The following is a 23,397-nucleotide window of genomic DNA, read 5'->3' as shown; positions in this document are numbered from 1 at the left end:
TGTAGAGGAACTGTCCCACTGCACAGACACTGGGGACATGAAGACACTTCTGGTGGTTTTCTCTGAGGTTGGGGCAGTGCAGACAATGAGCAGCAGCAATTCTGTGTTTGGGGAGTGTTGCAGGCAGGCTCCAATGAGTATTCCCTGCTTCCCAACCCATCCCAGCCACGCAACCCCTCAGATCCCCTGACTGCAAGAAATTAAATACTCATTATTTTGTTTAGAAGGGAGAGGAAACTGCAAAGCCAAGCCTGACTTCCAGGGCAGAAGGTGGGAGACACAAGGAAACCAGAGAAGGATCCAGCTCTGTGATGGAGAACAGTGGCTGCCACGCAGAGCTGATCACTCACCCTCCCCCCTGAGCTGAGAAACGAGCAGGGTATGCAGCAACCCTGGTTCCAGAGGAAGTGGTAAATTTAGTCATTTGGGTTTTTTAAATACACTTCTGCATTTTCGGCAGAAATAACGATCTTAAACTTTGTAAAGCAGCGCCATGAGCCAGCTAATCCCCTCAGAGCACAGCAAGGCAGCAACACAGGGAGGAGGAACTACACCCTGTGAATAAAGAAAGTTGTGTGCAAATGCCTCCGTGAGCTCCTGAGGCTCAGAGCTGAACTGCAAAAGGTACCTGGGGACAAAGGATCGGCACAGAAGCCAGACCACGCTGACACCTCTGGCTGGAACTCCTTTTGCCCACCAGTCCTTATAAATACAGGATTTTATGGGTTGAGAGCTCAGCTCTAACAGGACACAGAATCCTGTGTCCTCCAAAAACCCTTCAAGTTCATCAAGTCCAACCTGTGACCAATCCCCACCTTGCCAACCAGCTCAGAGCACTGAGTGCCACATCCAGTCGTTCCCTGAACACCTCCAGGAATGGTGATTTCCCAGCCTTGAAGTTTCATGGACTTACCAAGTGATTCACTTTTAATTTGTCTTCCCCAGACGAGGCTCAGCAGATTTTTGTCTCACTTTCCACACAGAGCTTTCCATCCTGTCCCCCAGCACTGCCCTGGGAGCAGGCTTGGGACCAATCCCAAAGGCAACTACAAATAATTCTGGTCACCCACCTTTGGAAAAATGTGACCCACTGAGCAGACAAGAAAAAAAGATGTTCAGGTTAATCTGCTGTTGTTATGAATTAAATGCAAGGCAGACAGAATGAAGAGAAGTAGGATAAAATCATTTGCCCTCCAAAATCATCACCTCAAAGGAAGAATTCCCCTGGAAGAAGCTCATCTGAATCTTCACATCCAGATCATCAGAACTCCAGGTCTGTCAACTTTAGAACCTCTCAGTTAAGATTAACTTTTCCTGTTTCAAGGACATAAAATATTGGTGCAGGATTTTCCCCACTCTGTCTCTCTCCCAATTCCTTATCATCCTTTTTTTAATAAATAAGTATCAAAAGAAATAATCAGTTTTTCTCTTTTTTATTATTATTATTTTTATTTCTAGCAGACAATTTACATAAAATTCCCCTTTTAAGTTAGTGATTCATAACTTCCTGCAATAAACTACTTAAAGAGCAGCTTTGGTAAAGAATGGAATGAAACAACCAACCAAAAAAAAAACAAAACAAAAACAAAAAGAACAATCACAGCTGATTTTGAAACCAACACAATTCACCAAATTTAGATTCAAAAGAAAATCTGCCAAGCTGTATTTTCTCAGTGTTTCCAAATATTTCACCTTCCTCCTCTTCCTCCCTTTTCAGGTTTGTGCAGATGTGGGAGCTGCGTTCTGTCAAGCAGTTTGTCCTGCTAGATCATGGAAATCCATCTTTACATGATTCGTAGCCCTTGAATGGAGGACTCTAAAGTCTTGAAGGAGAGAAAAAAAAAAACTTAATTACAATCTGCTGCAATAGCTTGGGTTAAATCATTCAGTGTAAATGCTAACAAAACCAAGTGAAAAATATGAATATTTGAAATAAGACTCAGTCATAGAATCCCAGAATGGTTTGGGTTGGAAGGACCCTAAAGATTGTCTCATTCCAGCCCATGACATGGCCAGGGACACCTTCCACATTCCCAGGTTGCTCCAAGCCCTGTCCAGCCTGGCCTTGGACACTTCCAGGGATCCACAGCTTCTCTGGGCAACCTGTGCCAGGGCCTTCCCACCCTCACAGGGAAGAATTTCTTCTTTAAGTAAAGGATTTCTTCCTAATTCAAGAGCCAGAGACCACAGCAGTCATTCCTTTCAAACTCAGGCATGTACAATGGTACAGACCTGAAACTGCAGCTTAGAGATCACCTCAACTTGTTGGATTCCTGTCCCCACCAGGGCACTCTGGCACCACAGAGCCCAATCTATTCTTTCCCTAAATCAAATCCCACATCCCAGTTTTGGGTAGACCAACAGGGACCTCTGTTGGCCAGGCCTGAGCAAAGCAAGCATGGACATTAATATATCCTTTTAGGATTTTCAATACTTTACTTTCCAGCTATTAGAGACAACTTCTTACTCCTTGAGTAAGTTAATTCTGAGAGGACAGGACCATGTTCTGCAGCAGGACGATGAGCAGAGTCCCATGGGATGGGAGAAGGAAGAGGCAGGGTTTTTGTGTTGTACCAATTGTTTCAGCCCAACTGTGGCTGAGGCTGGAAAATGAAAGAATTAAGGGGATTCCTACAGGGACATTAAGTGTTTCTATTAAAGAAATAAGTCAGTATTAGCACCAACTGGTTAACAAACTTGCATCTCCATTTATGCAGATTCTTGGATCAGTTTTTCTTATGGACTTCACTAATGGTTTTGAATATTCCAGTCTGGATTTCCTGCTGCTACTAAAACCTGGCTTGGGGATAAGCCCCAGGAGTTGATACTAGAGATCAAAAACAAAACCACGAAAAAACCCCACCAGCCCAGCTAGTTCACATAAACATGTAGTAAAAGCACATTTCTACCTTAAAATCCCAGATGGTCATTGCTCCATCGATGCCGGTGGTGCAGAATTTCCGACAATCCCGTTTGTCTATCTCATAAATAGACACTTGGCTGCAAACAGAGAGTGAGAGCTCCAACACCCATTCCAGAGAGCCAGAAAACTGGGAAATTTGGGCTAAATTCTACTCCTACTCTTTCAGATGGAGACATGACTATACCAGAGCCTACATTAGAATCTTGGTAGAATGCCTCAGAAAAATAAGAAAAAGATACTGAAAGCTCTTTAATGGCTTGGTGAGACTAAATGTTTTCCTTGAATAAAGACAAATTGCCCAACATCCTCTGGAATCACATAATTTTTTTAATGTGGAGATATTTTACCCAATTAATCTGAATGAATCCTTTTGATTAACAGAACGTGGAACAGTTTGGGGTGGAAGGGACCTTAAAAGCTCAATCAGTTCCACTCCCTGTTATGGGCAGGGACACCTTCCACAATCCCAGGTTGCTCCAACCTGGCCTGGAAAGCTTCCAGGGATGGAACAGCCACAGCTTCTCTGGGCAACCTGTGCCAGGGCCTCCCCACCCTCACAGGGAAGGATTTTTATGTATGTTTAACCTAAATTTCCCCTCTTTCAGTTTGAAAACAGTGATACATAATAAATACACATGGCAGTAACATCTGAAACAGGAAGCTGGGATGTGAATTTTAGGTGGATTTTGCTGACTGGATTTTGCACAGTGCCACCAGCCTCTTGGGAACTTCCCACATATTTGATAAGATAAGCTTTGTCTAAAGTACACAACACATTAAGCAGGAGCAAACAGCTGTAGCCATGTCAATGATTAACTTCACCAGCACTCACGTAAATCCCAGAAACAGAGAGCTGCTAAGGAAAGACCACAAGGAAAAAGGGATCCCAGCTAAAACCTTCCAGCACAGCAAAACCTGAGGGTTTGCAGAACACCCTGGGAAACCCACTGGGCATGGAGAACACTCCTTGCCCTGCTGCAGGCAGCAGGACACTCACGTTATACTGTTTTGGTGCAGCGTCTCCAGGGTGGTGTTACGGTCTTCCGTGGTGGCTCGTTTATCCATGTTCCGGAAGCGCTCCATGGCCGAGATGTTGCGCTGGATGCTCTGTTTGGGAATGTCGAGTTTGGAAACGAAGCTCAGCAAGCCACGGTCGTCACAGTTGAAGAGCATCGGGCAGCAGTCGTGGCCCTGCAAGCAAAGACTCGTCAGGAAACGTCACCTCTGCATTCCCACCCTGCCCTTCCAATGGGCAAACACTGACACCAGGGCAGAGATTATGATTATTATGATTATTATTATTAACTGTGCAAAATATGGGGTTTCCTCCCCCTCCAAAACACGACAAAGCTCAACAAGGAGGAAATAGCAGACACTTACAGCTGCCACCACGCTGTTCTCAGAGACAAAGGACACGCTCAGGAGTGGGAGGAACTCTGTTTTCAGCTGCGAAACCCTGAGCACAAGGACATTTGTTAGAGGCATTCACTGAAACCTCTCATTTTCGGCTCTAACAAAAAATAGGCACCATTCCCACATAAGGATTGTTGGAAAAGTCAGAGTAGCTCAGCTGTCCTGTGGTGACAACAGAAGGCTGTAATTTGTAATATAAAGTTTCAGCCTAATGAAGGTGTACCAGAAGATTTATAACAAACCCAAGCATTCCAGGTGAAAGGTTATTGTTACCAAAATTGTATGCAAAGAGGGGCAAGAGTTTAAAGGGAATACCCCCAAAAATGTGTGTATGGATGAAGATATTAATTACATTTGAATATAAAAAACACTTGAAGTTTTGATGCTTGACATCTTTGCGGAGAGAAAAAGCCTCAATGTTCATTTAAGTGAATTTTGGCAATTTAATGACAAATAAAGAGAATTCTTAAACACTTTATAATGAATGATATTCCCTGCCAGGTACTTATACAACTATAGTGATCAGAACCACAATTCAAAATGAATCCCAGCAATGCCTGGATGACCCCAGAGATTTCTGCTACCAAAACATATGGAGAATCTCATCCTTCCTGGATGGAAAGCCAAGGACACTGTAAAGTTTTGCAGATAAGAGAAGGAGCAGAAGGAACAATTTCTAGTTAAATATTTTGTTGGATTGGAAGGTGCAAGTTAAAACCTTGCATCAGCATCATCTTAAAGACAAAGGCTGAAATTAGTATTTCATGAACTTATTTTCCAGATTCTGGTTGTGGATGGGGCCTTAGTTCTGCAGTGAGCATGCTTCTGGATTCTCTCTGAATTTGGAATATTGTCTGGAATATCATTTGGAATATTCTGTATTGCAAATATTGTTTTGGAAAAGGAAATACTGTTTCCCTGGTTACTCAGTGGAACATACCTTTTTTCCCAAATGCCTTTTTCTTCCCCAAAAACAAATTGGCTATACCCTCACTGAAGGATTCTTATAAAGAATTTAAATTACATAATCTAAAATTCTCAGAAACAACCTTATTTATAGAATATTTTTACAAGCCTCAAAGAGACTCCTGGAATCTACAGTAAAACAGACAACAGAGGCACGAACTTGGGAGCCCAATATTCCACACATCATGGAATCATTATGGTTGGAAAAGACCTTTAGGATCATCAGGCTCATAATAGCAGCCAGGGGATACTCACATCATGTTTTTGGAGGCATCAGCCACTGACACGGTGCTGTCGTGACTGACCCAGGCCAGGCGGTTGCCGCTGGCCGAGAAGCTCACGCTGTGCACCCACCCTCCACTGCCTGCGCCCCCAAATTCCGACATCAGCTGCCCAAAAGGCATCTTGGAGCCCCAGGGTGTGCTGGCTGGCTTTTCATCCACTTCCTTAATGTAAGCAGAGAACACCCTGCAAATAAAAAGATTTTTGTGTGAGCAAAGAGAGAACAAAGCTTCTGGGAGCATGGGATGCGTTTCATGTTGGAAATTAAGAGATGGGTCTTGATTCTCCCAAAATAAAATATTTTGTCTTTAAACAAGCCTGGAAGCAGCAGTGTGCAGAGAGAAAGGAACAGTTTAAAGGATGTAAAGCACACAGGTTTCTCATAAATGTTGTTCCTGTAGCCCTCTCCCTTTTTTCCAGAAGATGGCACAAAAATACATGTTGTCAGTGCCTTTTTCCCTGTGCCAAGATTTCCCTTTCATCCTTTTGCGGTGCTAACAGCTCTCTGGAGTCAATCCTTCAGTTAGAGAAAACCCAGGAATGGCACTGTATAATTAGAAGCTAATACAAACACCTACAAAATTACCCACTTTTTAAGAACATTCCCGTTTTAGAAGAATTTCAAAGAAAGAAATGTGATGTTCTAATGCCAGCAAAGGAGCTCTGAGCCACCTTCTTCCGGCTCATTATTGCAAAAATGCCTTGAAAACCTGAAATACCGCAATGTTTTTATAGTTTTTTGATTTTTTTTTTCCCCAGCACTACAATTTTCAAGATATGCTTAAATAGAAAACCTCCCCCTTTCATCAAATTCCTTCTGCATGATTCAGACATGCCACAGTATGGTGTTCCTGACTGTTACCATGGAATTTAATGGGACGTCACAACCATAGGATTTGAGTCCATTGAACAGGAGGAGCAAGGCAGCTACACCATGCTACTACCAGAGGAAAAAAAAATCAGTATAAATGAAAAACTATGATCAAATATTCATGGTTGCAGTCACACACAAACAGGAATTGTTTTATAGTGAGTTTAAGGAAGTGTAGCTCTTCCTTCCCTGTTTTTTCTATCTTTTGTATGTATGGGGTAAGCAATTCCAAAGCTACCTATATTCAGATTATTTCAATAAAGCTGCTCATTTGGAATGAGAAGGGTTTAACTGCAGCTATATTAGGTACAGATTTTCAGGGAATTAAGTATGGCTATATATTTGGCTCTATCAGTTTAAATATAATCTAATGATAATCCTTTAAAAAACCAAATTTTATAGAACCACCTCTATAAAAGGATGGTCTCTTAATGTATGGAAGTAGGACAAGATGTTTAAAGCAACAGCCTTTGACACAAGGCAGGAAAATCACATCTAAGTAGGGAAGACCTTGAATTTAACTGTTAGTTAAAAATGTAAGAAGTCTTTTCCCTTATTAAAATCTCCCTGTCTTTCAAAACCGAAATCACCTCAGCTTGAAGGCCCCAGCCTTTAAAGAATGTTGGGAAATGACTTTCAGTCCCACAGCAAGAACATAAAATCATACTTAGGTGGTACTCATAGCTACAGATACATATTTCTGATAAATATAAGGGGAGCTCATTTACCTTGGCTAAGCACCAAAGAACTATGCTGAATACCCAGCAATTTGCAGCCTCCTGCACTCCATTCCTTTCCCAAAATGTTTCCCACTTAGCTGCTTATTATGTGGCAGTGGTTCTGGCAGATCCATTCCCTAATTTCCATCAGAGCAGGTATCTTTATTCTTTTTAATATGGGACTGAAGGGAGATCTGGAATTCTAGGGATCTGTACTCATCATTTACAAAAGAGAACAGTTTTTCATGGTTTTGGGGAGGAAACAGAATCCTAGAATCCCAGAATGGTTTGGGTTGGACACACACACACAACCACACACACATTTCAGGTGACCTAATGTCAAAGTCCCAAGGTCCTTTATGAACCCAAAGTAAAAGAATTCCACATGTGAAAAGTAGCTGCTTCTGTTTCACATCACCTTTTTTGTGACAGGAAGTGAATACACACAGTTTATCTAAGTAAAACTGGAAATAAGGCACGAAAGGGAAGACAACTCTCCCCTCTTCCCCAGCTTCCATTTAACATCCCTCCTTACATGAAGAGGTATCAAAGGATAGGGTTTAGATGCAAGGGTTTCATTCTGAAATAAGGAATGTAATAGTCAGTCCCACCTCCCCCTCCCACTCCTCCTTAGTCATTTTTAGTACACACTTTGAAGCATAAAAACTGCCCTATTACATAAAGAATTTAAGAAAAGAAGCTTTCATTATCATTCAAGGTACAAGTGATTAAGTCAATGTGGATTGAAGTCAGGCCCTGCAGACTCCCCATGCAGAGTCCCCTGCAGTGACCCCAATCACTCAGCACAGAGCAGTTTGCAGGGCCCTTCCCTCACGCTGTAATTTCACAATGAGTTTCAAAGTCTCCCCCATCCATCTCTCATGCCAATCTGCCTTTAACAGGCTGATTTTTTTTTAAATGGTCTTCAAAAAATCTCTTTTGTTGTGTTGAGTTGCAGGTGGATTAATTCCTTGACTCTGCTCCCCACAGGCAAAGGGGAAGAAACAAGGAACTCAGGCAATAAAAGCCTTTGGAAATGGCCAGTTACTCTGAATTTTGGAACTGCACCATTAGAATATTGCTTTTTAAACTCTAACTAGCAGTGTTGGTGTTCTACAAGATGACACCTGCTAATCCAACTTCAGCCTAATGACCACCTCTCAGCCTAAATGCTGTGTAATGCTGGCAAGGAACCCATCAATTCCCCAAATTCAGGTGTGTCCCTCAGCAGATCCATGCTGGCTGTCTGAAGTCAGGACACTGCAGCACCAAAGCCAACATTTCTCAAGCTGGATATTTTATTTTGGTACCAACAACACTACACAATGAGCCACCTTTTATCCTAATAGCAAGTGCAAATACCTGATCGACATGCCCAAGCTACTGATTTGATCCAGCAGCCCAAACTGTAGACAGATGTTTTAGTTTCTCTCACCTGCACTTGAAGTCACAGGATCCTGCAGCCAGCAAGACATTATTGGGGTGCCAGTCCAGGCTGAGGACAGTGGAACGAATGGGCTTTTTAATGTGTTTGCTCACCCACCTAAAATGAAACCAAACCAAAATAAGACATAAAATTTATATGAACGTATTTTACCTGATTCCCACAGATCCATGAAGCACTCCTCAAAAAGATCACTCCTTGTAAATGACTAAACACATCAGTTTTGGAAAAACTTAATGTCCAAACCTTTCACTCATTCACATTCTCTTGTGCAATCTGTGAACATTATGGTTAGCGTAATTAAACTTTCAAATATTATGAACAAACCCATTAAATAGGTATCTCCTCAGCTAAGTCCTACTCCCCTTCAAACTAATTCTTAAAATGCATCCAGATGGAACTTCTTGATGTGAATTTTGCACAGGAATTGCCAGGTCTCTTCCACCCAGTGAACACAAGGTCAGCTGTGACTGTGACTCAAAGCTAAGCATCACTATTTTCACAGATCACCAAGTACAAGTCCTCCAGTCCTTCCAACGAGTTTTATAGTCACATCTCTTGCCTATTGACTTTTCTACTGTTTAAAAATACAGTAACTATAAAACACAACAAGAAAATGGGGGGACTGCCAATGACACAACAAGTGCATTCATCTCAATTATCTGCAGTGCAGTGCAAAGTGATCCTGCTGCTGAATGCATCAATAGTGGCCTAAATATGTCTCAGCAGATTTGGTTTATCTGAACTATTTACAAACTAGTAATGAAATCTATTATTCACTTCATGGCATTTGGGATGATGGTGCTTTTTCTTTGATTTTACTTCCATCAGGCACAAGTTTTAAGGCTCACAATTTACAAATTATGTTTCTTTAGCATATGGAGTCTTGATTCTTTTGCAGACAAGTGAGGCAGAGAAAAAATATTGATAAGTGAATATGCTGGAAAGCATAAAAGTCCAAAACAATCTTTAAAATGTATTTTGAAGATGGTGTCATTGTTTTTCATCTCCACATGGCAGACTGCACACAGGACACCTGTGTTTTTGTGCTTGTTTATGCAACCCAAAGTAAAAGATACTCCACACACTGATTTCAGCTACAGATGATACAGCAAATGTAGCTCCAACACGTGCAGCTAGAAAGGGAGAAGATCAGAAGCATTTAGATGCTAAAACGAGAAAAATGTTAATGGTGGAAATATCTTTGTGATATTCCTCTATGAAATCTATAAACTGTGATAGAAGTACATAACAAAATGCAGAATAGGTCAATGACAAGCTCAAACATCTAACAGACCACCCTGGAGATGTGACAGACTCAAACCTCTAATGGCCCAAAATAATAGATATGGAAGAAAGACTCGAGTGAAGATTTCTTCATTCATTCTCTCACAAGGAGGGGGAAGGAAATATTTATTTTTTTCAACTATGCAGTCGTAGTAAAGAAATCTTTACTCTGCAGAAATTCTTGCACTTTTAGAAACGCAACATATGTTTATGGCAGTCAGGCAGAACATATCCACGCCAACTTGTACTGTCTGAAAAAAGGCAAAGGCCTTTAGGCGCTACAGCAGAGTGAAGAAGAGAAAGAAGCTTTTTCCCCAAACGTTGAAGTCCACAAAAGAACTGATGAGGCCATTCCTCTACATTTCCTGAATATTTTAGGAATTAGTAAAATAGTAACCCAGTTCCCAGCATTAAACAGCTTCAGCTTTCCAATGCAGACCTAAAAGATAGAGAAACAGCTCACCAGTCATTTTCAGACTCAAAGTAGCACACAGATATGAGTCGAGCTCCACTTCCCACAGCAAATTTGTTCTCCAAGGGAGACCACTTGACAAAGGTGGCGGCACGGTTGATCCTGAGGATGACGAGGGTGGGTTTCCACACGCCGTCCTTCTGGCTCCACACGTAGGCGTTGCGGTCGGCGCCGCACGTCACGATCCGGTCGCTTTTGGGAGCCCAGTCAATACCTGCAAGTGAAGAGTTCACAGGAATTAATTTCTCCTCATGCTGTTTGTTTTATGTTAAGGCAAAACAGAGATCATCTCACAGTCAGTCCTCTGTCACAGAATCCCAGAACAGTTTGGGGCGGAAAGGACCTTAAAGATCACCCAGTTCCAACTCTGCCAACTCCCATTCAGTATCCCAAGTTGCTCCAAGCCCCATCCAACCTGGCCTTGGACACTTCCAGGGAGCCATGGGCAGCTTCAGCTTCTCTGGGCGATCTGGGCCAGGGCCTCTCCACCCTCACATGCAAGAATTTTGCCATATATCTAACCTAAGTTTCCCCTCTTTCAATCTGAAGGCACTCCTCTGTGCCCTGTCACTGCAGTTCCTGATGAACTGATGGCTGATACAGTTATTACTTCTTATTCTCCAGGAGCTATTTCAAGCTGTTAGGAATACTTGCTTCTCCCTCTAGCTTTCATCAAAACTGCAGATTCCAAATTCCCAGATCCCAGGGATTTGCCCCTACTCGATTCTTTACCCGAGTCTTCCCTACTCGAGTTTTTACCCGAGTCGGCCCTACTCGAGTTTTTACCCGAGTCGGCCCTACTCGATTTTTTACCCGAGCCTGCCCTACTCGAGTCTCTACCCGAGCCCTGGCTGAGGAAGCTCCAAGGGCTGGCCAACAGGTGGAGCTCTGCAGACCGCCCAAGGCCTGTCCACCAGCACCCTCCAAACCTCTGACTTCTGCAAGATCCCTCTCAACAGCTGAAAACTCTAAAACTGCACAACCTCTAACAACATTTTGTGCTTGCTGCCAGACTGCAGCCATGATCTAAAGTTTAGATAACAGGATTTTTTTGGTTAGATGTTATCAATCTTTATGTAGTGACACAATTTTTTCATGCCTACTTAAGCTGTGCCACAAGAAAGGTTCATTGAGAAAAAAATAACAAATTCAAAGAATAAAATAAAACCTTTGATAAGGCTGCCATTGCTTCTTTCAACTCTTAGGCAATGAAGGATGTTCCCAACTGGAAAGTCTTATGGGAACATTATTTTTCATCTTTTCTCTAGCATCCTTTGGGATGCAGTCCTCAACTCTCCTGCCACAAATTATGTCAGTGGTTTTCCATTACTACACTCAGAATTAAAAACATCTCTTAAGCTCACAAACTGAAAGTGGGATAAAAGCTGTGGAAAGAATTTGTACTAATGTTACCATATTGTTCACATACTGTTTACATTCAAAATAGGTTTATGCTTAAAAAGTAAAGAGCTTGGTAGCCTGAAACTGCAGTCACAGGAGTTCCAGAACTGCCTTTGAGAGAGGAACTATCCTGTCTCTCCTCCTCTCACCATCCCTGGTTCTGTTCTGACTTATGCCAAGTTCAGATTTTCAGCTTAGCAGAAAATTAAGCCAAGAGAGTGAAAAAAGTTCTTCTTGTGAGTGAGTAGAGTCAGCTCATCACAAACCTGAGTCAAGAGAAGGACCTTGTCCCTTGTGATCAGGAGCTGGAGTGGCAGCAGCTGACTCACTCCTGTCAGGGGTTACAAGCAGTTTGATCAGTGGATCTCCTGTGTGTAACCACAGCTTAACTCCACTCTTTACGACCACCACAGTGTTTTGTAAGAACACACAGTGAAGGAAAGCAGGGAGAGCTTTTTTCCCAAGTCATAAATATTTGGCTTCTAACACTAACAGACACAAATAAAATGTCTTGGGGGCGGGGGGCACACTTAATTTGTAAATGCAGCCCAAGTGACTCTTCACAAAGAAGCTTTGGGCATGTGCTTGTATTAATTATTTTCATTTCCTTAAGAGAATAAAACCCTTTTAAAAATATTACCATGAAAAAAAACCCAGAAAACCAGTAATATAAAAGACTGCCACAGGATAATCACATTTTTTAAAATAACACCTTGTGACTCAATGTGGCAGCTCTTCTTAATTTTCATTGTGGATGTACAGATACTCTTGGCCTGCAATAAATGTGCTCACTAATGGCCTAAGACCAGGACTGACCACTTCAAGTGTTTATACAGTCCCTAAAAGAGGGTATTTATTGTTGTTGGAAACCACAAAGCAATGCTACAGTCATACACTCGATGAAATTTTAGTACTAGCACTTGAAAGGGAGCAGCATGCATCACTGTGACACAACCAGATTACTTCAGTAGACTGAAAATGTGTTCTCATTATGTCATTAGGGATGAAAAATAAGCCATAGATAAGAAAAAATGGCTCAGTAACTCCACTGAAATGTCTGGAAATGAGATGGGGCTTTTCTTCCTAACATTCACTACATGCAGTTCAGAAAACTGCTGCAAGGCTCTAAGTGGGAATGCCAACCAATAAAAAGATCTATTTACTCAACACTTGCAGATTTCCTGTTCAGAATCTCAACTGGGGAAAACAGGAGGGGCTTGAGAACTTCATGTCTGGCTCAGCACAATCTCACCTGTAATGTGTCCATTGTGTTCCTTCAACTCATGAGCCTTCACCCACTGGTTCCCACTCTTCTTGTAGATGTGCACTTCATGGTTATTAGGGCTAATGGCAATCTCTTGAAAGAGGAAATAAAACAATCCAGTTGTTTTATCCTAACAGAAGGCTTTCTAATAGCAAATGCTATATTTAGAAAGACTTTTCCCATCTAAAACCTCTATTCACAAATTTGAAAGCATTGCATGGGCTTTGTAAATGAAGGCCCAAAATCCCTGGAAAATCTCCAATAATTATGGACAGATAATCATGGAATAGTTTGGGTTGGAAGGCATGTTTAAGATCAACCAGTTCCACCTCCCTGCCATGGCAGGGACACCTTCCACTCTCCCAGGCTTCTCCAAGCACCATCCAACCTGGCCTTGGACACTTCCAGGGATCCAGGGGCAGACACACCTTCTCTGGGAATTTGTGCCAGGTTTCCCCACCTTCACAGGGAAGAATTTCCTCCCAAAATCCCATCTAACCCTGCCCTCTGGCAGTTTGATATTGGTACACATACCACGGTCATGAGTACTCTGCACAGCAAGACAACACATTTGGAACACAACAATCCACATTATATAGAAAACTTGGCCAAGGGGCAAAGCTTTGTGGGACACCAGGAAGACTCAATTATCTCCTATGCCAGAGTTCCAGCAACAGGTTTAGAAAAGCTCAAATTTGGAAGACATGTGCTTTTTGAATCAGAACAGAACACTCATATGTATATGATCACACCTTCCCCTAAATGTGACCCAGAACATCAGAAGATCAAAAACTGACAGCAGAACGAAAATAGCAATTGAAGAAAAAATGAATTTAAAATGAAAATGAACTTATTACTTACGAGTACGGTCTCTGTTCCAGGCATGGCAGGTGATTGGCTCCAGCAGGAACTGATGTAGAGACATTCCGAGTTAAAGAGATTCCTATGTTGTAAAAAGTGAAAAGGCTGAAAGGTGTAAAATTGAAAACAAAATGCTTCAAAATGAGAGAATCAATGAAACAAAGTTAACCTTCAACATTTACTAAGCAGCTTTCAGTGCAGTGTTACAATTTATTCACAGATCACAACTTAATAAATATGATAAGGCTGCTCAAGAGCTGCCTGTGTCACACCCCCAGATATTTTCAGTAGGATGATGGATTTTCATTGTCCTGCTTATGTTAGCTAATTGCAATTGCCCTAAAAGCCAGATACAGTTGCTTCTTTGTGTATCCTCACAGACAAAAGAGCAGGTCCTCAAGAAATCTTATAAACTTATTAATTTTACTATGGAAATAGAATAACTGAAAAAATAAATATCTAGGACAAAGCTCAGTGAACTGATTCTAAAGCCTGAATTGTATCCAGGCCCACAACCAGCACTACAGCAAAATCTTCTTCTTCAAGAAGTCAAACTGATGTGTAACTGTGATCTGCTGATATATTATTTGATAAAACCATTTATATGTATCCTGGGGGAAAAATTACTAAGATTAGTAATTAACTACTTAGTAATTTCTTCAAATTAATTCTAGCACTGAACTGTTTGATAATCAGACTTCTGCCCCATGAAATTCAAAAAGTATAACAGGCTGAATCATTGCAGTTTGTGAGTATTTTGTATAAAAATGGCTAAATACCTACTTTTTTCTTTTAACTTGTGGCTGTTACAAGAGATAGTGCTGAAAATCTGCAGTTGGAGTCACACCCATCCGCAGACAAAAAGTTGTTTAAAATGTTTTTATTATATTATCTTCCATCCATTTATGCTGCCTTTGGTTAATACAGGACATAGAATAGTATATTTTTGAAATTAAAATATTTTAGACATCAAATTTCAGGCATTAAAATATTTTAGGTACTAAAATATAGTATTTTATGTGCTATATTAACCAGAGCAGCACAAATGGATGGAAGACAGCATCATAAAAACTCAAGGTCACCTGTAAGAACAAAAATGTGCACAGTTCAATACATCCAACTTGGTTCTGTCAATTCCTTTCACATATTCCACTAATTTTCACAGCAATTTATCAGTGCCTGATGGATCAAAGCATTTTTACCACCACATATCCATCTTAAAAGAACTATCTCCGTGATGTCATTCCAAGACATCCACACCCATTACAGCCTGGAATTACAACATACCCAAGTATGGCCATGTTAGCAGAGGGTGGAGACTTCAGGACAAGGTAGGAATTTGGAAGCAAACAGGAAATGAATGGCAATCCAACAGAAACTCAGGAGTGAAAGAAGGATGAGTACACTCTTACGGAGCCTCAGGAATTACTATCACATCAGCAGTTTAACAAATACCTTGAAAATGCTGGATCTTGGAGCAAAGGTGAGATAGTACTGCACCAATGCAAGTAATTGGAGAGACTTTTTTATTTTATTTAGGTTTTTTGTTCAAAGAAATCCAGCACTGTTATTCTAAAAATATGCAAATTATGGGTGTGTTTCAAACGTACTTGAAATACATTTCTGTCAATATGAGCTTTTAGTCCAGCTCACAATTTTAACCAGCATGATTTTCACAGTTCTTATAATAATACACCCTACCAATCAAATGAAGTATTAAATACATACGTCCTAGGCAAAATAATTACATATTTTTTGTTAATGTGAAATGTTGCCATAATCCGCGTTAACTCTGCCCTTGGACATCCATCATTTGAGATCCCACGTGTGAATATAAGCAAAACACAACTGCAAAGTGCTTTTTCCAGGATCTTCCTTTAGCTCCTGCCAACATTCAGTAGCAGCACATTTCCATATACAGGAAAAGTTCAAGAGCTGCTCCACCAGCATGGAATGCTCAGCCTTTGCTACACTTTCCTAAGTAAAATGTAAAAATATCCAGTCTCCTCTCCCCAAGGAATGCAGCTATTTTGAAACACTTTCTAATACAACCGTAGTATTTTATTCACTGATTGGCATGACATATAAAATATGGTCCCACCCTAACTCCTAGTTCAAGTATTTTTACTCAGCTGCTCCCAAAACGAATGCAAAGTTGTATGATCTATTCCTTCCCATTGATTGAGTTACTTGAGCTCCATAATTGGCTACAAGTGACCTTTTTCCATTTTGGTTTGGTTAGAAACCCATACAACACAACAATGATGATAACCTCAAAAAGCAATTCTATTTCTGTCTCCTGATAGGTACAGTGGTATTTTCTTTGGGAAGATAAATCTTAAAGAAAATTTCCAGTTGTATTCATTCCTTACCAATACAAAGACAAAATTCAACTCATATTTCACCAAGGAAAATGCTGCTAGCTTTATGATTCTTTACAAATTAATAACCTCAATGCCCTCCTGTCATCCAGCCTCAGAATGTTGCATGGGGAAGATACTGGTATGACTTTGTTACCTTTGTTGCTTAATGCAGCTCTCTCTGAGTTTTATTTCAAATGGAAAGCAACTGACTTTGACTTTCAATATTTTAAAATGGAGAAAAAAAGGGAAATCTTGCACCTTTGTAGAGCAGTTATTTCAACACAAGGCCTGAAAGGATTGAGGTTGGGATGTGGAGGACTCAGCTACTGCCACCTCTCAGTGGGGTCAGAAATACGTGATGAAATCCCATTCCTGGACAAGCAACCGGCCAGGATAAGGACTCAGAAGTGGCGATAGAATGTGTGTGTGACAGCGAGAAAGGAACCTTTTTAATCCTTGCCCATTCTCGGAGCACCTACACCACTTCCAAACACCTGGAAGCGAAGCACCTGCGACGAAGGACAGCCTCCTACCACTGTCACTCCCTCTCAAGTCACTCAGCGCGGATTTCCCAGGGGGTGACTCCTCTCGGGCACCTCCTGACACAAGACACCGTTAGCAGATAAAGCCGCCGGGACAGGGATGGATTGGAGGCTGCGGCCCTGCCAACACAAGGGGCCGCAGGGGGTACAGCGGGGGATAAGGGGGGGCACGGCGAGGGGAATGGGGGCACCTCCTCGGCCCTTCAGGGCGAAGGGGATGAGCGGCGCCCATCGCCTCACCCTCAGCAGGGCGTCCCCAGCCCCTCGGGGCAGCGATGCTGCGGTGCCTCCCCCCCGCCCTCTCCTCACGCCGGCGGGCCCGCAGGCTCCCCTGGCCCATCGCTGCCGTGGCCGGGACTCACCTGAGGCGGCGGGGGCGGAGCGGGACTCGCGGACTCTGGGCAGTCAACGCGACTCCGCTCCGGCGGCGGGAGAGGCCGAGCGGGCCCGGCTCTGACACGGGCGGCAGGAAACGCGCTCCGCGCCTGCGCCGCCAGCCCTCCCCTCACAAAGGCGGAGCCGCGCCTGCGCGGCCCCTCAGGGCGGGGCGGCCCTGCCTGGGAATTAAGGAATTAATAATCTCCCTGCCTGGGAATTAAGGAATTAATAATCTTTAAGGTCATAGGATCCCACTGTCAGTCCACCCCTGCTGCTGTGAGCTCTCAGCCGTGTCACCCAAGCGCCTCTTAAACGCCTCCAGGGGTGGTGAGTCCCACTTACCTGGGTATGTTGTTCCAATGTCTGACCATCCAAATAGTGAAAAAAAAAAAAAATTATATCTAACCTGACTCTCCAGTGCCTCAACTTAAGGCTATTTCGTTCAGTCCACGCACTGCAGATGCGGTAGAAAAGGCTGGATCCCACCTCAATACACCCTGCTTGCACTACTGCTGTAGTCAGCCTGGAGGACAAGGAAAGAAAACGGGGAAAAAGGAAGCTATTTCCTCCCACACGATTGTTTCTCTGAGGAGAAAAAAACAAAGGTGTGATTATTAATTGTTCCTTGTAGATGATTCGCAAAATACAGCAGTGCCACAATGATGAACATATTCATGAGCTTGGGGTCCCAAACAGCAGCAGTCATAACCCATCCTACAGAATATATCACAGAGAATCTATACTGTACGTGAGGCATCCACGGTATAATGGGAGACAAAATTACACAAATATGATAGCAAATAAATCCACATTGCATGTCTTTGAGACTAACCAAACCCAGTTCCCTCAGCCATGGCTTATAAGGTTTTCTAGACCTTTCATGAGTCTTCTGCCTTCCTCTGGACACACTCCAGCACTTCAATGTCCTTTTTGAAATGAGGGACCCAAAACTGAACACAACACTCAAGGTGTGGTGTCACCAATGCCAAGTACAGGGGGATGATCACTGCCCTGGTCCTGCTGGCCTGATACAAGGAAAGATGCCATTGGAGGGGACAGGGCATGTTCAGCCTGGAGAAGATTCAGGGAGACCCTAGAGAGCCTTCCGAGACCTAAAAGTTCTCCAAGAGAACTGGAGAGGGACTTGGGACAAGGGCCTGGAGGGACAGGGAAAGGGGGAATGGCTTCAAACTGGAAGAGGGCAAGGTTAGATGGGATACTGGGGAGAAATTCTTCTCTGTGAGGGTGGGGAAACCCTGGCACAGAGAAGCTGTGAATGCCCCATCCCTGGAAGTGTCCAAGACCAGGTTGGATGGGGCTTGGAGCAACCTGGGATAGTGGAAGGTGTCCCTGCCATGGAAGAGAGGTGAAACTGCATGATCTTTAAGGTCTCTTCCAACCAAAACCATTCTGTGATTGAGAACTGGAATATCAAAAAAGTTAATGAGCAATAATTTCCCCTACTCTCAAACCCCTCAAGGAATTGCCTCCTCTTTGGGGTCTCATGGTTTGTCTCCTTCAAACTTGTGAGATTTTGTGAGCTTAAGTACGACAACAATGAACAAAATTGTCTGGGAGAATGGGAAGAGATAAGTGACTCCCAGATATACTGAGGAGCAATAGAGTAGTGGGTTTAATTTCGAGTCTGAGAGAAAATAAACAATTTATAAGCATCTCAAAGGAAAAAAAGAAGGTGAATGCTGGCCAGTATGGCTTTGTCAGGAATGAATTGAGCCAATCTAATTTCCTCTTCTGGCAGCATAACAAGGATTGCAGATAAGGGCGAAGCAATGTATATCATATATCTTGATTTTTAGTAGAGTTTGTGACACTGGCTTGCAGGATATTCTAATAATAAACTGGGAAACCAGTCTAGATGATACTGCTCTAAAGGAGTTGCAAAACTGGTTGAGGGAATAAATACTTAATATCAGTGCTTGTACGGGGAATTACCTGTCCATTACTCATCTGTGATGCAATAATGCAATTACTGCATCTGAAGCTGAGACCAAGTTCAGAATAAACACAGTGGCAGAACCAGGATTCAAAATGGGAGCTCTGTGGCAGAAATGGGATGTGGTTGAGCAGCAGGTGCACTGCTGTTCACTTCAACACCATCAGCTTCAGATTTACACCACTGGGAATAGGGCAGCTGGCGGTGCTGCAGGGAAGGGTGGAGGGGCTGCTGAGGGTTAAAAGCTGAACAGGAACAAAAAATCTATTTTTGTAGATGAGGTAAACACCACACAGACACATGTGGGTAAGAAAATTCAAGTAACATATGCAGAGGAATCCATTAGAAGAGCATTAGGGTCCTGTGCACCAGAGAAACGTGGATGATTTGGAGAAAAAGGTGGCAATAATGATCAGGGTCTTTGAACACATGACTTCAGCTGAGCCTGTTGAGAGGACAGAAAACTGAGGGAAGATGTGCGTAGTCTTTGAATAGATGAAAGGCTGCTGCTCTGAGGAAAGGAACAATTTGTTCTCTTATGTCCACAGGGTAGGGCGAGAAGTCATAAGCTAAGATAACAACAAGGCAGATCTGGGTAAAAAATTGCTAGCGACTGCTTTGAAGTAGTGAAGCCCTGTGTTAGGAACTGATTTGACAGGATGAAGGGCTGCTCTTAGAAGTTTTTGGGAATGGATGAAATGGACAAATGAAATATTTGTCAGGATGGCAAAAGTGTAATACAAGGTCTTGTGTTCAGGAAGGATGTGAGAGTCTATGGCCTCTGTCAGTGGTCCTGTGGCTCTGTGGCTGCGAGATGTGTAATCAGTGCAGCCCTTATTGGCTTAACAATAAAACTGCCTCAGCTGCAGGGATTAGAGACACACAACTAGGCTGAGTAGAGTTACGTAACAGCAACAAAATTACATTTTAAGTATGGTTTTATGTTTACAAAATGACTTTCACCAGATGGAGGGAGTGCATCTAAATGAGGAGCTCTGCAGAGGTTTTAAGCATTAAAAGCTAAGACCCTGTCTCCAATGAAGCTTCCCGAAGAATTTTCCACCACTGCGGAAACAGCAGAACTACAGTCCCCGCTGTAGTGCTGATACAATTGCACTGCGCTAATCCAAGAAGGATGCTGATGTTTTTGAGATTAAAGCCTCACAAGCAAGGCTGAGCTGATCTTAGTGAAAGTGGTTTAGATGCAATCTGCCTTAAGGTATATATGAAAAAAGATTTAAGATGGGACATCCTCATTCAGCTACAGGGTAGCAGCTAGTCAAAAAGAGATCTGGAAGCAGGCTGTTAGATAGACAAACAGGTAACTGGTGATGAAAAGTCATGCTTTGAGTGCTTTCTAGGTGTGCATTGCCACAGGAGCTGTTCTTGCCTCTCAGCTTGTTTGAATTTGCTCTTTCTGTGCTCTCTACCCTCCTGTTGCGATGCCTTACATCTTGAGTTTGAGCAGAATACGTTCTGCTTCCTCACTGTGAACAAATTCAGGTTTTTCTTCATATAATAAACCTTAATAAGACTATGAATAAAGGCTATTGAGGAGAGGAATTATTTGCAAGAGGTGACCTGGATCACATCTCCCATCCTTGACTTGAAAAATCTTAAATCTCTGTTAGCACAGATCTTTCACATAGTGTTGGATGTGTTCCATTATTCCACATAGACCAGGGATATATTATTTGGAAGGTTTTGAGCCTGACACACGGATAATTCCTTTGTCTGAAGATTCTTTCACACCTTTTCTGTCTTCTATTCTTTCAAGAAAAGATTTAGCCCTTACTGTGCGTGCATTTGGGGAGTAGAAGGATACTGCTTCTTCCCTTTCTGTTTTGCCATTAGTGAAAACATCTGTACTATCCATTAGCTGTTCCAGGAGTACCTCTGTGCCTAAAGAGACTTGTGGAATATCTGTGTTCCCTTTTGCAGGGAACTGCATGAGTCAGCTGGTGTTGAGAACACACCTATGTTTTCCTCATCTCCATCCCACACCCTTTTCTGCTCTAATAAATTCATGGCAGGTGGATTCAAACACGCGAGCTCCAGCTTCCCTGAGCCACTGGCACAGAGGAAGAGGATTGAGGCCTTGGATAACCTCCTCAGGAAGCCAAGCTTGAGACACAGTGCCTGGTGTGCAGTTTGTTTAGAGCCAATGGAGCCATCCCACCTCCCTCTCTGCATCTTCCACTTCGTGTATGGACTTCCTTTAATTGGCCAGGCTCTGTTGCTGTACCAGAAGTGGTTTGATTTAGCAAGAGAAATCTTTGCACTGGAAAAAATTAACCTGGAACATGCTTGATATTTGTGCACGGTGACATCAAGGTGAGGAGAATGGGCATGACCCTGAAGAGTGGATAAATATTTTATAAATTGTGTGTTCATGTCTGTGCACACATCAGAGACTGTGCTTGAGATCAGGAAGTGGCTGCACAGAAGGCAGAGAAGAACAATCCTTTGTAGAGTGATGCACACATTCCAGTGACTGTCTCAAAAGGTGCCTCCAAGTCTACAAAGGTCCACATGTCTAGGGATACTGTCAGTGCAAACAGAACATGTGCTTCCTGCAGGTGTTTTGGAGAGGGAAAATGCCCCTGGTGTGTACCAGGTGCCATTGTGTGATCACAGAACACATCAAGCTGGAAGGCACCAGAAAGAATCATCCAATCAAACTCCCAAGTAATGAAACACTGAGCTGGGGCATGGAAGACCTACAGCCTCCACATTTACAGTTTATTCTGCATCTGTCCCATCATGGTTTTACAGCCATTTCTTGTGGAAGACCAGCTCCTTTAGAGATCTCTTCTTGGGCAGAATTTTCAGTCTCCACACAGTGTTTCTGTTCGGTGTCTGGCTGTTTCCAGTTCCATCTGAAGAGGAGCAGAAGGACAATTGATATGCCATTTTGAGGGTCAGAAATAGGACAATGGTATCTACCCCAGGAATTTGAAGTTAATTGTGCTCTAGAATTTTGTTGCAGTTGAAAAATAAAAGTCATGCTGCTGATGACAGCACACCTTCCAAATTCTCCTTTGTGGGTGTAGATCAGCTGCTGAGACCAGTGGCTTGTTACTGCTGCATTCAGGCACCATAAAGATTCTGATGGATGAGTTCTGCACGGGGTGCAAAGTGCTGAAATTCCCTTGCGCTCCAGTGGGTTCAGAGTATCCCACATGCAGCTTTTCTGCCTAGTCTGGATTTCCTTGAATTAGTGCATTCCCTTTGGGACATCTTGGTTGTTAAATGAAAATGTTCCTTTTCAGGTATTTGTGCTGAATGTGGAAGCTCAGGTGCAGGAAAGAGTTTCATAGCTGCTCTGTTGGAATAATCTTCTAATATATTTGTACATGTTTTTCTTACCCTGGAGTTTCATAATGGTGTTTTTTTTTTCCCCTCCTCTCAGGGCTAGCTGTTCTACCTATTCCATCTTGACTTACAGGTCTTTTATTGCAATTTAATAGTTGTTCTTAATCTTTTCCAGGTGCACATAATGATCCTGCTCCTGACACAGATCTTTTGCCACACAGGAAGCCTGTGAGGAAGGTATGAAACAGATTGAGAGCACAGCTATTTATACAGATCATGGAAAGCTAGGATATGTAGATTTGAAATCTGTGTGTTGCTTTCTGAGAAATTGTGCCATATCTTTAATTTTATTGTGTATCACAGCCTGCCTTTCTGAAGGCTGGATCCAGAGTTCACTGAAATCATTGGAAGTAATCCCTGACGTTTTGGACAACTCTAGATCAGACCATAAACCAGGTGGTGGGGTGCTTGTTTTGAACCACTGGACTAGTGAAAGTTGTTATCCCCACCTGTTATTAAATCAATAGCTTTGATTCTAATGACACTTCAGGCTTTTATTTGAACCCTCCAGTGGAAAGAAGGTGGCTGAGCATGTGCCGTAGGTGGAGGGTGAAGACATTGTCTGAGCACGCGGTAGCAGAAAGCACAAAGGTGGCAGAAGGCTCAGTGTCAGTCTGGGAGGAAACGCTGTGCATTAAATCCCCAGCTAGCTGTGATATTTGGGAAGTGCCAGTTGTCAGCACAGTGCCAAAGGAGCAATCTGCTCAGTGCTGGCAGCTCTGCTCCCCTCTGCCAATTCCAAATGCCACTGACTCGCTGGAGAGGGAACCCAGCCTACTCTTTGTTGGAGGGCTGATAGGTGTGAGGAGTGGAGTTGTGTAATAAGTGAAAGAAAGGACAAATCAAGAGGAAATGGAGGAATTCCTCAGGGTGCCATCTGTG

The 23,397-nt window shown here is 42.7% G+C and overlaps 1 protein-coding gene across 2 annotated transcripts; it reads right to left on the bottom strand.

Annotated features, from left to right (window-relative positions):
- Nucleotides 1-1,417: 1,417 nt before the first annotated feature.
- On the bottom strand, nt 1,418-17,307 carry ARPC1A (actin related protein 2/3 complex subunit 1A). 2 transcript variants are annotated; one of them, XM_058849965.1, is made up of 10 exons: nt 17,171-17,307; nt 13,904-14,008; nt 13,031-13,135; nt 10,369-10,591; nt 8,610-8,717; nt 5,558-5,770; nt 4,304-4,379; nt 3,921-4,114; nt 2,910-3,000; nt 1,418-1,823 (listed from the first exon to the last, which is right to left on the bottom strand). In XM_058849965.1, the coding sequence occupies exons 2-10, from the start codon at nt 13,965-13,967 to the stop codon at nt 1,785-1,787; spliced, it is 1,113 nt and encodes a 370-aa protein (XP_058705948.1). In that variant the 5' UTR covers nt 13,968-14,008; nt 17,171-17,307; the 3' UTR covers nt 1,418-1,784. The 2 variants fall into 2 exon arrangements, with proteins under 2 accessions (XP_058705948.1, XP_058705947.1); XM_058849964.1 differs by having other exon boundaries at nt 13,904-13,985.
- Between the last annotated feature and the right edge of the window lie 6,090 nt (nt 17,308-23,397).

The sequence above is a fragment of the Poecile atricapillus genome, chromosome 14 (assembly GCF_030490865.1).
Source record: "Poecile atricapillus isolate bPoeAtr1 chromosome 14, bPoeAtr1.hap1, whole genome shotgun sequence".
In the NCBI taxonomy this organism is placed as follows: domain Eukaryota; kingdom Metazoa; phylum Chordata; class Aves; order Passeriformes; family Paridae; genus Poecile; species Poecile atricapillus.
The sequence above is the reverse complement of the archived record's forward strand: the minus strand, read 5'-3'. Positions and strand labels throughout refer to the sequence as shown.